The sequence below is a fragment of the Elaeis guineensis genome, chromosome 1 (assembly GCF_000442705.2).
Source record: "Elaeis guineensis isolate ETL-2024a chromosome 1, EG11, whole genome shotgun sequence".
Taxonomy (NCBI): domain Eukaryota; kingdom Viridiplantae; phylum Streptophyta; class Magnoliopsida; order Arecales; family Arecaceae; genus Elaeis; species Elaeis guineensis.
The window spans coordinates 118,669,905-118,686,168 of NC_025993.2; the positions used below are offsets into that span (position 1 = coordinate 118,669,905).

Sequence of the window (16,264 nt, forward strand, 5' to 3'; positions counted from 1 at the left end):
CTCCAAGTCTATTTATGAATAAGGGATATTTTTATCCATTAAGAGAGAAATTTAACGTATTGATGGATAAAATGAATGATTGGATTATATTGAAATATATTGATAATTAGAAAGATTAGTGTGATATTTTTTAAAGTACAGAAGTGTAAGTAAAAGTAAGTTGAGATTGGAGGGTGTTTCTGTAATTTTTTTGAAAAAAAATTTTAAACTGCAAACTGCCGCCCATATAAAAGGTCGACTGGAATCCGCGTTCCATAGGATACGCGCGCTCGCTCTCCGGTCTCGTCCCTTGCTTTCTCTCGCTCTGGATAAGAAATCCAGGGTTTCTCCTCCAAGAACCTAGGTTTTTCCCCTTCTCTTCTTTCCCTCAAGCCCTTGTGGAGACCGCGAATTCAACTAGTCAAGGATCAGAAATATAAGGTGATGGCGAGAGTGAAGCGGGGTGTCATGGGAGTTCCCTCGGGATCAGGGAACGCCCACAACGTCGGCCAGAAGTCGGAGAAGCGGAAGACGAGATCCCCGTCGTGGGAGAAAGAGGTGCCCGCCTCTAGGTCTGTGAGGGCGAGGACGGACGTGGATTCGTTCGTGCCGGGGCCGCAGCCGAATGAGACGGTCCAAGAACCGGAGGTCTTTTCTATTAACCAGGTAAATCTTGAGTTGCTTTCTCGTCCTTTATCCGTTTCTTGGCACCAGGGCACTCGATTTGAGGTGGATTCTGTTTCTTTGTGATTTTCTTGATGCGGGGATCGATTCCCCAGAGCCAGGGTCTTACTGAAACTCCCTTTGGGTTTCAGGGCCCCAGAACTAAGCTACAGGACATTCCAAATGGTACAGAGCCTTCCTTCCGATCTGCCTCTCTATCCGTTCATTGCCTTTGTGGCGTTCCTAATCGCATACTGTTTTTCTTGTCCGAGATCTTTCCAAATTCCTGGTGTTGCTTCTGTTTTCTACCCGAATTTCTGTGCTTCATTACTATTCAATACTTGTCCTCTGTTGTTGAATACGTTGAGAGATGTATTGCGTGTTTAATTGTCAAAGGCCACATCAATTCATTGCTTGTCTTCAGTAAAGGCTTAAGACGTCTTGATTGGCAATTTGTGCTCTATCTTGTTCGGATCTTCTCAAATTCTTGGTGTTTGTATGGTTTCATTTTGTTTTCTCTATCAAATTCTGTGCTTTGTTTGTATTCAATGTTTGTCTGAAAATATTAGGTAATGATTATTGCTTAATTGTTAAAGATCACGTCAATTCATTTCTCATCTTCAGTGATCGACAATCCCTGTTCCATCCATTGAAGCAGGGTTCGCCACGTAAATGATGCTACATCCATTTCAAGGCCTCATTAGTGGTCTTATAGTTTGATTTCCTTTCGTCCTCCCTTTTATCGTGCTACTCTGTACCATGACATTGGATCCCGTTTTCGTTCCTGAATTCTGATCCAACTGCTTGCCTCTAAAACTCCATCTGTATGATTCTGTTAGGTAAAAGATAGTAAGACGTGATTTCATATTTAGATCTAATAGTTTGTTATGGAGTGCTTTTTGCTGATTCAGGGCAAAAACTAATTCAGTAAAAAAAATAATCCATGATGGCATTAATATATATATATATATATAACATAATATATTATATTATACTAATATAAGATATCAATATAATATAATATATTAATATATTATATTATAAAATTATAATAATATAATATATTATATTATTATATATAATAATATTTTATATAATAAAGGTATTATAGAAAATATGGATAAATCGTAACAACTTATCCAGAAAAATAGTAATACAAAAGAACATGAGTAAATTATTTTATTGTCTAAATATTTTTTGAAAAATATTTATTCAAAAAATATAGTTTTTTGGATAAATTTTTTATCCACAAAAGAACATGCCCTAGAAGTGACAACAAAATTACCATTTATGTGGTCTCACTTTTACTCAAAGGAAAAAGATAACAGCCAATATCTCACTGAATACTGGTACCAGTCCTACAGTTTAATGGAAAGTGATAGTTTGAAGGCAGTGACATAATGTATCTAGATTTAGCCCCTGCGCTAATTATCACAGCATGTCTCTATTTTGAATATTACATTTCAAGTTTTTCTTCATAGTTCGATCTCTTCTTCCCACTGTATGGCGAACTGTGTTGCACAAATTCAACAAGTTTCAAATGCAGCTATGCTTGAAACTTAAAATTAGAATAGTCAAATAAACTTCTCCAAAATCTTTATGAGGTTCTATAAGTCCCTTTAAATATTCATGTTACCTTTTCTTATAATTTTTGGTTCATAATTTTATGATCTGAATCTTGCCTTTACTTTTCCTTTATTCTTATATGATACAAGCTTGTTTATTCCATCTTCATGATTAGCTAGTCAAATATAAATAATTAACCAGAACCTTAAAATTTTTATATATTCAAGCAACTTAAGCTATGAAGCTAGATTACTTTAGGGATGAGCTTTTCTAGCTTCTCCAAAAACAGGTTATTCAAGTTTCTTTGTGAACATGGTCAGCTGTAACTTTATTTGTATGAAATTGACATATGGATAGGCATGGCCTATTTCATAATCCCTGATGGGAGCTGAAAGATGGCAAATATAAATCCTTCTGTCTAATTAAATTAGTCATATAGTGATTTTAGAACATCCTAATTCCAACTCATGGGAAGGGGCTTGTACTCCATCTGATGTTTGGATAATTCTCATGGTGTTCCTACCCCCCAAACATAATGCTTGTGCAAAAAATCATTATTATCTTCATTAAGGTTTGTCATCTCAAGAGCGGATTCTATACCATTGTATAATAGTTTTGTACATGGTATGGTATGTGATAGGAAGACATATTAAGTGTTAATACGGTATGAGATGGCGTACCAGTTTGCTACTGGCACAGTATGGTATGTCCGTTATGATACCGTACCGATCGATATGGCAAATCTTGTTCGTTATAGTTAAAACTTATCAAGAAAGAATTTACTGAATTTGTGGATATATCGAAGAATTAAGCTTCTCTTGCTGTGATGTCTCAATGTATTAATAAATTAACACCTGATTGTCTTCAAAGTTCATGCATTAGAACACCTCTTTTTTTTTTTTTTTCTAGTTTTATAGGTATAAATGTGTGAATCTGGACAAAAAAAGATTCACTCGTTGAGCTTGTACCTCCTTGTGCATTTGGAAATATCATCATAGTGAAACAATTCATCGAACACTAGCTATCCCTTACCTTTTCTAATTGCACAACTAGGGTGTCCTGACTTGTTTCTTACCATATGACTCCGTTTTATTAATATTGTGGCAAATCTCTTTGCCATTATATACGTAAATGCTAGATTTGAGTTGTTATATATTAAACAAATTTTCTAGGAAATGGAAATTACACATTAAACATAGTTTTACAATTACATTTTCTTCATGCATAGTGAGATTTCCTATGAGTTGTAAGATACATATACTAGAGAATAAGATGACTAATGCAATTATCAATTTATAGAAAAACAAGTGGCCATATAGAGTCGGTTCACCGAACCACTTATTGAAGGGCATACCGGCCAATAATATGGTATGGGTCCATATTGTGCCGTTCCATGGTGCACAAAACAGAGAGAGGGAGAAAAGGAGAGAGGAAGAGAGAGGTCCAGGGTGGACCAAAGATAGTGAGGGGCATACAAGGAGAAGGGAAGAGAAAGAGTGTAGGAAAGCGAGGGCATACTGGGAACATTCCCGATCATCACGATGAGATTGGAGATGGGACCGATCCACCTCTTTGGAGACCATTCAGACTCGAGATCATCAGCTTGGAAGGGGGGAAACCTGGGTGGTGATGTCTATTGGCAAGTACATGATGAATTCGATAATGCAATTCTCGATCTTGGCTCTATGGTTTTGAATAGAAAGAGCAAAAGAGTGGTGAAGGGTTTGAGAGAGTGAGAGAGAGAGGGAGGGAGAGAGAGAGAAAGCAAGATGGTTGCATAGCTGGTAGAGGAGGGTTGGTAGGAAGGCTAGGGGGCAGGGAAGGGTTCTCTCAAGGCATTGCAAATAGACTTGACAATTACATCTGAACCAGATGGGTTTCGATCTAACCCGACCCTAATAGGTCGGATTGGTCAACGTGTTGATCAGGTTTTGACCTGACCCAACCCGAACCCGATAAATTTATATCTCGGCCAGATCGGGTTCGGATAGTGGCCGCCCGACCGATTATCCAATCCGATGTTATGTATGTATATTGTTCAAATGTGGGCTGGTTGTATGAAATGTGAGTTTTATGGCCTTTAGGTTTGTTAAGATCTCAAGGGCTGAAGAGTGATAGTGGGCGATTGTTAATGCTGCTATTTTTATCTAGAAAATCTCATTTAAGTGGGGCGAATATCCGATCGGATAATCCGATAGCTAATTGATCAGTCAGGTATGGGTAAAAAAGTGTTGATCCGTCGGTCATGGGCCGTGTTCGGATCAAAATACTAGGATATCGGATTGAGTTCGGGTCGACCCAAACCCACACCCATCCAATCCATTGCCAAGCCTAATTGCGCAATTGGGGGGACTGTCGAAGATTGGAAGGTTGGGGGTGGGGGAGGTGAACCACTGCGAGTGGATTATTGAGCGAGCCATTTTCGTAACCAAACCGACCTAGTTCTATATGGTTTCATAAATAAGATCATCTCTCATCAAATTTTGCCCTCCTTGATCAAATGAACCACTTTTGAGGAAAAAATTGCTTTGTATACCTTTTCTTGTTTCCAATATAACTTAATTTGGGCTCCTGCAATTTTTATGCTGCTAGTGAACTATGTAGGTTGGACCATGCCTAAATCTGAAAATTGTCTTCAAAACTAAGGTACCTGTTCCTATTCACAAAGATGATATCCGGAAACATGCTTTCTTTCTCCCAACTCCCAAGTGAACAATTCATTGGTCATTTATTCGTTAATAACTTGAAATTGCATATCTATTTCAAGAGACCAGAGTTTTATAAAGGTATGAGAGTAAGAGGGAAAGGTCAGGTGCAACTCATCATACATTCTCTTCTCTTGCTTAACACATCAAAGGAACGAGCATGTTTATTTGCTTGATGCCATGCACTTTTTTTTTTTCACTCATGGATAACTATTCAGAGAGTTGCAGGCATGAGTGACGGGATTTGTTTCTCGGCAGGTTCCTGTAGAATTGCAATATTAAGCTTGACAAACCAGCTTAAAGTCCTATTTAACAATCATCCTTGAAGCTTTTTTACTATCTTGGGCCAATATTTCTGCTTATGTTTTATTGATTGATTAAGATTTTTGGGAACTTAATTGGTCAAACTGGAAAAAGAAATGAGTTGGATGCATTCTTCCTTTTCAGTACTTTGTTGACATACTTGACAATGTCTTCACCTGTTCCAGCAGATCATTTCAGAAGGTGGCTTTATTTCGCCTCTTAAATCTTCTTCTGGTCGCTTTTTATATGTGACTTTATTGCTTTCCCATGTTGATAGTAAAGATTCATTATTTAGGGTCCGTTCTTTTGCAGGTAAAAAATTTATCTAAGAATATACTTTCCTATGTAAATATTTTTCAGATAATATTTAGATAGAAAATAATTTATTTATATTCTTTACGTATAGGAAAGTGGCTTCGGAATTTGTTACCCATGTTCTTTTACATTACTACTTTTCTGGATAAGTTGATAAAATTTATCTATATTTCCCATGATATTCCTTATGCTTTTTAGATTTGATTAAGTTATTAAACATTGAATGATGGAGACATTGAAAATGAGGATGGGCATTTTAGGTATAGCATTAAATGCCTACTTTACTGGCTAATGGAAAAATGATTTAGCCACCCCATGGATGGATAAAACTTCCCCATTTTATGGATAAATGTTGCCCATGGTAAATTAACTCACCTATCTTGAAAAATGTGAGAATATAGATAAGTTGGTCAATGAAAAAATTGACCAACTTTTTCATAGTATTTACCCGCAAAAGAATGACCCTTAGGGGAATATTGCAAGTTCTATGTTTCTTGCTTTAGCTTATGATTGTTTCTAAACTAGTTCCAAGCAATAGCAGCATGAAGGAAGCAATGTTTTATTTTTTTAAAATATTTCTTTAACTAGTTTTGCATTCAGAAAAGGAAGACTCCATTTATTTATGTTAATTAGGCACAAATATTTGCGATATTAGTAAGGAAGTGCATTTCCGTATGTGTAATGTCCTCATTCAGTCATTTTGCAAACAGTCAATTACTTTGTGGTTTCTTCTAATTGTAGGTAGCAAATTTATTTACCACAAAAAAATTGTGTTAAATTCCAGTTGTCCTCAAGCTGTCAGAAAGAACGGGTGATAAGAATCTTCAAGTCCTTCACACAATTCTTTACGGAAGAAAATCAACTGTAAGGTTACCTTTTCTAAACACCAGACTGTTGTTTTAGTGTAGATGCAAACTAGACCTATAATGTATTTCACTTGAATATGGTTTCATAGTTAGGGTACTTGTTTCCAGGTATGCTTTTGGAAGAAGAACATTCTACAGTTTTCTGGTTTTGTTTGGGCTGAAAATGAGGTACCTATAACTTAGTCATTGTGGGATTCTTCTATCAACTTACTACGATAACATTAACATTCAACGATGATATTGTATTATTGCTTGTTTTATTTACTTTTGTTTTTAAATTCCCATATGAATGACATTTGTGGGGTAAACTACAAGAAATTTTAAATTGATTTCTTGTTGGCTTCGGCATATAATAGAGGATGAGCCTTGACACAATGATAATATTGTGGTGTAGAAGGAAGGGCATCATTAATCCTACATTGATTGTAAGTCAAGAAAACTCTGACTTATATAAGAAGAGATCATCTTCCCACATGAGGCATCTTTTGAAGGGCAAAATTATGAGACTCATAGGCCAAAACGGATAATATCTTATGCATCAAGTCATGAGCCCTTGAATGCAATAGTGATGCCCTAGGACGGAGACCATCCTGCAACTATGGGGCTCCTCTCGCTCGTACATCAGTCTGTGGTAAAAATAAGAGGAAGGCACCTCCCATCTATGCACAGACTCCCTCTTCACTGAGGGTTATGGTAAAAATAAGGAGGAGGGCAGCTTCCATCCGTATACAGGCTCTTCTTTAATTAGGGAGCTATATTATGGTATAGAAGGGAGGTCATCATTAGTCCTATATTGATTGTGAATAAAGACCTTAGCTTATATAGGAAAGAACCATTTTTCCATATAAGATATCTTTTGAAAGACAAAATAGTGAGGTCCATGGCCAGAGGGATAAGCCTTACATGCTGAGCTATGAGCCCTTGGCCACAATAGTAAAGTTCCTCCATTGGGACCTAGGTGTGACGGTTTGAAGCATGGAAACACACTACAGGGTAAGGTTGCATATATTAGACCTTTCCCAGATGTTGTAATGGTGGAAGTTTTGTGCCCTGAGCTGCGCTTTATAGATGTATTGTAATTTGTGTTGAAATTAAAATCAACTGCATCTACAGAGATATTGTAATTATAAGTTCTTTTACGCCACAATTTTTATGAGTCATTTCATAATCCCTTTGCAGGAAAAAGAGAGGGCAAAAGTTAAAGAACGGATTGACAAGTGTAACAAAGAAAGATTGCTGCTTCTATGTCAGTTACTTGATATCCCTGATATGAAAGTCACCACAAAAAAGGTTGGTTAGTAGTAAATGACACTCTCATGATTTTGATAAAGATAGTGTATGTTTCAATTTGTTTTGTTGCATCGTACTTGCAGGAAGTAGTCTCAGCCAAATTACTGGAATTTTTGGAATTCCCACATGTTACCAAAAGTGTTGTACGTGCTGAGAATGTGGAGGTCTTGTGCTTCTTCTGACATTGAGATGCCTTCGTTGAAATTAACTTGCATGAGACTGTTAGTTAAACGACACTGTCATGAGACATTTTGATGACTTTTCTTGCAGAGGAGCAGAAAACAGAAGAGTATCAAAGAGTCTGGTCAGAAGGTATATGGAAAAGGTAACTTTCACTGATTTCTTGAATAGAAGCAGATATTGCTACATTTTTGCTATTTCTCATCGCATTTTTATCTTGAAAAAGTAGGTTCACTCAGAGTTATATGTATGATGCCAATAAACTAATTGAATATGTGGAAACTAAATTTTGTCCTTTCCTGTTTCTCTTCTTTTCTTTTTCTCTTTTCTTTAGACGTGTAGTTAAGTTCAGATCATCCTGATTGATCACAAGCTCGAAAATGAGGTTTATGAAAAATAAATCCCCCCTGTTTTTCATAATACACGTTTGCAGCAATCATGTTTATAATTATGTGTTTTGGAAGAACTCAGAGAAACCAAAGAGCATCTTGGACTAAATTAAGACAATACTAAAGTTAATCTTTTGCTTAGATGCTAGAAGTTTAAGTGTCAACAAAATTATCTTCTGCTACCACTACCTATGTTTTATTACACGCACGTATATATATTCCTACGCAAGTGTATCATGCATGGGTGTCCCGTATTTGGGCTGGTTGTGTCTTACCTTTGGGCTTGGAGTTTTCTGTTTCAATCTGTTTCAACTTTCAACTCGGGCTAGATTTTTCTTGCTTGGTGATATTTTCACCCACCCCATCTAAAACGTGGGCTTAATTAGGTAGGCCATGGACTGGTCAAACCCAAACTAGAGTGTGAGGCAACAGATGCGTGTTGCGGTTGCATACAAGTTGGGCAGGACCAAGTAGATGGAAAGTGAAGTAGGGTATTCAGTGAGCTAATATGATCTAAAACTAGAGAGAATGAGGCATTTAAAAGAAAACGTTTTCAAAGATGGATAGCATGATTTTCATGATTGGAGAGTCCTTGTTATTTTGATGAAAAGATAAATTATCCGTTGAATTCATTAAGAATATGGAGTGGTTCACCAAGGGAAAGGGAAATGGGTGAAAGAAGTCAGAAAACAAAGAGAAATAAATGATAAAAGAAGGGAAAGGGGAAGGGCGGATGAAAATGGTAAGTTCTGCAGCACCTCAAGGACTTCATTTGTCTTCATTTGGTAGAATCGACACCCATGAGGATGTTAGAAACCACATCCCCTTCCACTTCTCATCCTCCGTTCCAGTATTGGATGCGAAGACCCTTGCATTTTTGAGGAAAGGTTATGGACATTATTGTGACAAATACACAGAGTTAGTTAATGTGAAGCAATGAATGGAACAAAGGAGGATGGATGAGGCGATAAGTAACCCATCGACCTTAAATTGTTTCATGTGGCAATATGTGAGTGCCAGGGCGGTGCATCATCTTGGTGATTAATTTTTATTATGTTGAAATTGCACACATGCAATTTTTATGGAGCTGCTAGGAGTAGGGCTGATTGGAGTGGAAATTGTGTATAGTTGTTGGAGTGGATGATTATGATCTCTTACAGAAAGGAAGCAAATGGCAATTGTCCTACAAAGGTGGCGCTTGATTGGATGAGTGCAGTCTCGCTATACTACTGTAGGCACTGGTTGTTTCTAACTTGAGGTAGGAATATGAGTGATGCTTGAAAGTAATTTGGTCAAATCATGAATAGAATGGGAATAAGGACTAAAATATTGCATTTTGTGCCCACGCTGACCAGAAAGATACACAGTATATGTAAAATGTTTCATAATTGGCAATTCTCATCATTGCTTCCAATCTAATCCAATTTCAACTGCTTTATATTATTGCATGGATATCTTTTGGAAAAATATGCATTGTTATTTGCTTGGTTATAAATCTTAGAACCATTGCTTGTTCTGATATCCGTTCTGATTACCTTTTCATGTGTGCAATGCGTGGCTTTAGGTAACTCATGATTCAAAACATAGAGAAGCATTATACAGCAATATGTACTCTGTAGAATTAAGCTGAAAATATAGTAAGAATTATAAGGATGCATATAATTATGTTTACATGGTCGTGGCACTGTCATGCATTCGCTATTGGGAATATGGGAAGCTCATATATGCACAATACCACTCTTTCGTCTAAAGTGCCCTGTATACTCAATTCTTGAGAACATGAAAGGAGGGTTAGATCCACCAAATATTATTAAAGAGGAGAAAAGGTGGAGCAGTTAAAAAGCTAAAGGAAGAAAGGAGAGGAGGAGAAAGTTAAAAAGTGCGGGAAAAAAGGAAAAAAAAAAAAAAAAGGTCAGAATTGAAGAACTTCAAGCTAGCTAGCTCCTGCCAACATCAAAACCTGATCATTCATCCACGAGAGAGGCCATATGCTGGTAGTAGAGAAGCAACCTGATTCTAAGGTAGTTGGAAAGATTTCCTACCGCTAGAATAGCCTAGCAAGCTCCATTCCTTTAGAATAAATAATGCATCGAATAGCCCGGCCTTCCAATCATGTTCTTGTCTTAAGAAAATTCTTTTTGCCTCTCTCTCTTTCTCCCCATATGCCCCAGTATATAGGAACTGCCAACAGATTCCATGGCAGTCTTATCTTCTTTTGCATTCTTTTCTTCCTCCAAATTTTTCAGTGATGTTGGAAGGTGGAAGACCTTTGAAATTTACTCCTATTTTAATCGAACTTCAGACCTTGGTAAGGGGCAAGAGAGAATTATGACTAATAGTTTCAGTTGTGTTCTTGCAATAAAGGCAATCACTTATATTCCACCCCTTTCGAGAGCACTTCCCCTCTTTGTAGATGATTTCTGACAGCTAACCATAAGAAAATCTGAACTTTTTGGGGACTGCTGCTTTTTGTAACAATTTAGGCACATGGCTCTTTAGACCTCCACTATTCAGAAAGAAAGGATTGACTGTAATTGTGATCGCAATTGAATTTCCATTTGTGAAGGTTTGGTCCAGCATTAGGTGTTGAGCCATTCGACATAATTGATAATTCATTCCATTCAAGTCTTCCTGCTGACAGGGTAGCACACTTAGAGGCAATTTCCAGCAACTCATGCAGTTCTAACACTGTAAAATTGAAATACTAGTTTGCTGACATGCTGAATAAAGTGCAGGATAAAGAGAACATACAGGATTTCATCCATCCAAGTATCGTTTAAAAAGCGAATATTAGAGCCCTTGAAAAGATCTGTTTTTGGCTCAAAGTCGGGAGGCTTATTTCTGTATCGTTTTTAACTTTGCTGTATTTTGTTTCTCTTCACAAAGTTGGTGGTCTTTCATCTCCCCTTTACCAAAGGGGTAAGAAAGAAGAAAGATATGATGTGGTTGTCTAGTGGATGCTATAAAATGTGATCATATTGGTTCTGGTGACAAGTGTTATCGAGTCCATATTCAGATTCTGAAAAATTGTGGGAAATTCAAAAAATACCGCTGAAATCTATCAACCTAGACATAATCCAATCCGATTATCATGCGTATTCATTTCCTTGCCCACAATTTTTTCAGCAACCATAATGGTTGGTACCAGTTGTCATATAATATGGGAGGAAAGGTTTGGAAATATGGCTGTTGTATAACACGAGGAGACGAGGTGTACATTTTTGTTTGAATTTGGATTAATTTTTTTATATTTATGTAAGCATAACAGTATTATTTTATATATTGCATATTTACCATGATTTATAGAAAGTTTGCATTATGCATCATCAGCAGTCAGTGTTGATTTGTTACATTGGTAATCAACAAATTTTAACTTAAATATCTTGCAACAGATCAGCAAGTATGCTCTTTTCCTTCTAACTTCTAAGATGTTTCTTTTCCTGGTTTGACATCAGGAAAAGCGAAAGTTAGCGGAGAGCCTCCTCCGGAACCCACAGAAAAAGAGGTGCGGAAGTTCATCATTGATTGGGCGAAGGGAATCGACTTCGTAAAAGTGAGTATGTTCCAGCTCGGTATTGTTTTTTTCTGCCTTTCTTCAGTATTTTATATGGAACTTGAATGTTTGGATGCAGAGTGTTATGGGCGACCTCTTCCGGCGATTAGGTATGTCGTTACTCCTGGAGCTTTTAGTGATAAGTTTTTTTCATGTCGGCTCGTAATGAAAATTTTATTTTTTTCTCCCTCCTATGAAGGTTCCTGCATTTCTCTCTCCCTCAATCTTAGGTCATCTTTTTCATATTCACTGGCTAAAGTTGGCAGCCTGAGCTGCCTGAGGAATATTTCCTTGTACAGAATTCTGGGTCTTGGATTCTTGACATTGCAACATATATTCCTCTGCAGAGGATCACTTCAAGATGGACCTATGTGATAGAAAGGAAGAGTTAAAGCACATACTCACCGATATAATCTTTGAAGAGGATGATCAAGACGATGATACTGATGATTCTGGAGGAGAAGATGCATCACGTTCCGGAGAGGATGCTGGACAAAAAGATGCAGAAGGGTCGGATGAGGATGCTGGAGGAGAAGAAGATGCAGAAGGGTCGGATGAGGATGCTGGAGAAGAAGAAGATGCGGAAGGGCCAAGTGAGGATGCTGGAGAAGAAGAAGGTGCAGAAGGGTCAAGCGAGGATGCTGGAGAAGACGAAGATCCAGAAGGGTCGGATGAGGATGCTGGAGAAGAAGAAGATGCAGAAGGCTCAAGCGAGGCTGGAGAGGAAGAATGTGCAGAAGGGTCAAGCGAGGATGCTGGAGAATAAATACAGAGGGGAAGGTTCAGAAGAAGGTGGTGATGTTTACGGTGTACGAATGCTTGTTGAAATGGACGCGTAGCTTTCACTAATTTGCCACCTCATGGTTGCAAGTTCGTGGAAGGTCATCCAACTTCAGACTTCATTGTCTTTGCAAACGGCGACCTAGCAGTTACTCCCTGACGTAAATCCATGATTAGACCGCATTCGACCATTTTATGGCTTCTTCTGCAATGTACAGGGAACGTTCTTGTATGTGATTAAATAGGAGAATGCCTAGGCTAGCCCGGCTCTTTTCTCCGAGTTTTGGCTTGATAGCTTTCAAATGTGATGTACCATATGGTATGACATTATTGCCTATCCGGTGCCTGCGGTCTTAAAACCGTACAGAATCGAATGAAAGCCTTTCATATTCAAGCCTTTGTTGATCAAATACGAAATGAGTGGATCCTTCGACTCTGTGACCATTGAGATTGTCGGAGCCAGAATTCAGCTGGTCTAGTTGTATGATGTAACTAATACCTCTATTTAGAGACGGTAAAATTGATCCGAGCTGATGGATATGCATTCTATTCAAATTCAGTCAAATTCAAAAAATAAAGTTTGATCGAGTTTGGATTCGAATTTGGGTAAAATTCGAAAACTGTAGTACGGATATGAGTAGGATATGAGTAGTACTGTTTTCTATTCAAATTCAAATCCGAATCCGATCCGAATCTATGGGTATGGGTAATATCCGAACCCATGCCCGAATATATATGTTTAAATTCTATTTTGATAATTCTGTTTTGGTTGATAATATACATAAAATTATTTTGATTATTTATATATTTTATGTTGAATTGTAATTCTATTTCTATATTTGATTTCTATAAATCTGGACTTATAAATTATATTCTATGTTGATTTGATAATTTTGTTTTGATTGATAATATGCATAAAATTATTTTAGTTGTTTATTTTTTTTAGATATGGGATAAGCATGGGGCGGGTATGGGTTGGATATGAGGAAATGGGTTACCCATAAGTATCTCCGAACTCATTGGATATGGAGATGGATATCTCTTTTCTTACTCGATTGGATATCGGATAGAGTTTGAATATAGAGTATTAAGTTCGAGTTTGAAGATGGATAGTACAATACCCAATCCAAATCCTACCTATTGCCATCCCTACCTCCATTACCTACCTTTGTAAGAAATTTTGTAATTCCTAGTTTTGCACCTACCTTGATTCAACTGTCTAAATTCTCTCCCCTTATAGAACAAATAAGAACAATGTGGTGACAAAAAATAAGGCCATCTACCACAAATTTAGAATAACTTTTAAATCATAGGGCCAAAACATGCCTTGCCTTGTGCAACTGTCGTGCTTATTGCTGCTTATTCTAAAAGTTGGTTTGAGGGATTCTTTTACCATAAGCTATGAAATAAGGGAACAATAAAATTGTAGGAGTAAAGTAAATATCTGATAGCCACTCCCTCCTAATTGCATCCAATAGGAGTGATAATTCGATCCGGTCGGATCAGATACAGGATGAATCAAATATAAGTTGAGCCAAAAATTTGTCAACGTGAATCCAATCTATTTGTTAAATAAGTTAAATTAAAATTTGAACCAACTTATTTATCAGATAGATAATCCAATTCAATCCATATAGTACATTTATCAAAGATATTGAATTAAATTAAACAGTAAAATGATTTTAATGGATTAAATGAATTTAAACAGATCAAACAGATTAAATAGATTGGGTTAAGTTGGATAAAAACTGATTAAGTTGTCATGATGATTTAATTATTAAATAGACTAAAATATGTTAAATGGATCAAAGGTTTAAATCTAAATATGATATATTTAATAAATAGATACAAACAGGTTGATCCATTTATTATCTGACATTATTTGTATCAAATCCTGATATGCTTACAATGGATCGTTTGTATGTTAGGTTGACATGTCAGTACGTAATTTGCCACCCTTTGCACCCAATTCCTTAATAAAGAAAGCAGTTGCAATAATTTAAAATGTACCAAAGAGAGCATGGAAAGTGTGTAGTTGAATGTTTTTAGAGACATGTAGGTCGTGAGGACCAACCAGTAGAATATCTTGGAGAGGGATTTTGCTACAGTGCTCCAAAATCCTCTAGGGTCTTTTTATCATTATTTTTTCACTATCTGATTTAAGATGGATGGCATTGATTTATAGACAGCAACTGATTTTAACCGATCATATGTATGGTCGATGTGGTAAATGATTAAATTATGTAGACATTTTCATATCAAAATAGATGGCAAGTCCCCTATCTCCTCGCTGTCGAGCATCGATCCTAGATGCTGCTATGCTCCCATGTTTGTGCACATCCACCCCCCACCTCCCACCCATGCCCCCTTCCTAATGGACTTTCCCTATTCGTCGAGGTCATCGCCACATGTGGCGGCATAGGGGATGAGGGTATCCATCACAAGTAGCAAGGATCGATGGAGGTGGGGTCCCATAATCCAAGTGGCAAGTTGGGAGATGGGGTTTAGGGAAGGAGCAGGGCATCGATGACCTGGTCCATAATAACCTTAAGGGTTCTTACGAACCATGCACTGCTACCACTAGCGGAAACGAGAGAGAGAGAGAGAGGAGGAGAGCCACTTGAGGATGAGATTGATGGAGGAAGAGAGCCACTAGGAGATCGTGGGGCCACCGTTGCTTGGAGATCGTGGGAGATCATCATTCGAAGAGGAGAAGGATGATGCGAGGAGGATCGTGGGAGACAAATCGATGGCAGGAGTTATATCTCATAGTGGTCGCTACGCACCAAGCATCCGTTCACACTCCGTCGGTTCATACCACTAATAATCAATGCTCTGAAAAGAAGTGTCGTTCAGACATGATTTGAACTCTGGATCTATTTAAGACTCCAAATGAGACTAGATGCGGGCTTCTAGGGTTTCTCATTATCTTTTCCTTCCTTCGCCTCTGCTTTCTTTTGCCGTAGGTTCTTCCTCCTTTGTCTTCTACTTCAGAGTCTTTTTTTCCTGTGAAGGGAAATGGCTTCTGGAGACTCTGACTTCACCCTGCTGGGATTTCAATCCGAGCTGATGGAGAGGGATATGGTGCTGTTCCATGACCAGTTACAGATTCCTTTGGCGTTCCAACTGAAAATCCCGGGACCGAACGATCGGATTTGCCATCCTCCTCTAGACCGGATGAGTCTCTATGAAGAGTGCTTTTGGGTTGGGATGAGGCTTCCTCTCCACCCTTTCTTTATAGCTCTCCTCCAACATCTTGAGATGTCGCCGTGTTCAGTAGTTTCAAATTCATGACGGCATATCTACGGTTTTACCGTAGTGTGCGTGCTGGCTAGGATTGATCCTAGCATCGTACTCTTTTTTTCTTTCTTTAGCCTCAAGAGTTATCTTGATTTCCATGGGTGGTGGTACGTGATGCCACGAAGAAAGAAGAATGTCCACCCACTGATCTAAGACACTCCGACTACTATCCACGGCTGAAAGGAGTGCTTTTTATTCATCTCCCTGACATCAGATGAAGATTGGGGGCTCATCGCCTGAGATGAACCTCAAGAGGCCATATTGAACGAGCTCACATTGGATCAATGTCTGAGGCAAGAAGTGAAAATTCTACACAGCTTCAAGATTTTGGAGTTGAAAGAGCTGTTATCGATCCAGATACTATTCAACATCGGT

General features: G+C 37.8%; 1 protein-coding gene across 1 annotated transcript; it reads left to right on the top strand.

Moving 5' to 3' along the window:
- Positions 1 to 423: 423 nt before the first annotated feature.
- LOC105038814 (uncharacterized) lies at positions 424 to 12,985 on the top strand. The gene is made up of 10 exons (XM_073254112.1): positions 424 to 645; positions 759 to 828; positions 6,316 to 6,395; positions 6,506 to 6,565; positions 7,577 to 7,687; positions 7,771 to 7,851; positions 7,958 to 8,012; positions 11,712 to 11,809; positions 11,889 to 11,919; positions 12,157 to 12,985. The coding sequence occupies exons 1-10, from the start codon at positions 424 to 426 to the stop codon at positions 12,573 to 12,575; spliced, it is 1,227 nt and encodes a 408-aa protein (XP_073110213.1). The 3' UTR covers positions 12,576 to 12,985.
- Positions 12,986 to 16,264: the final 3,279 nt, after the last annotated feature.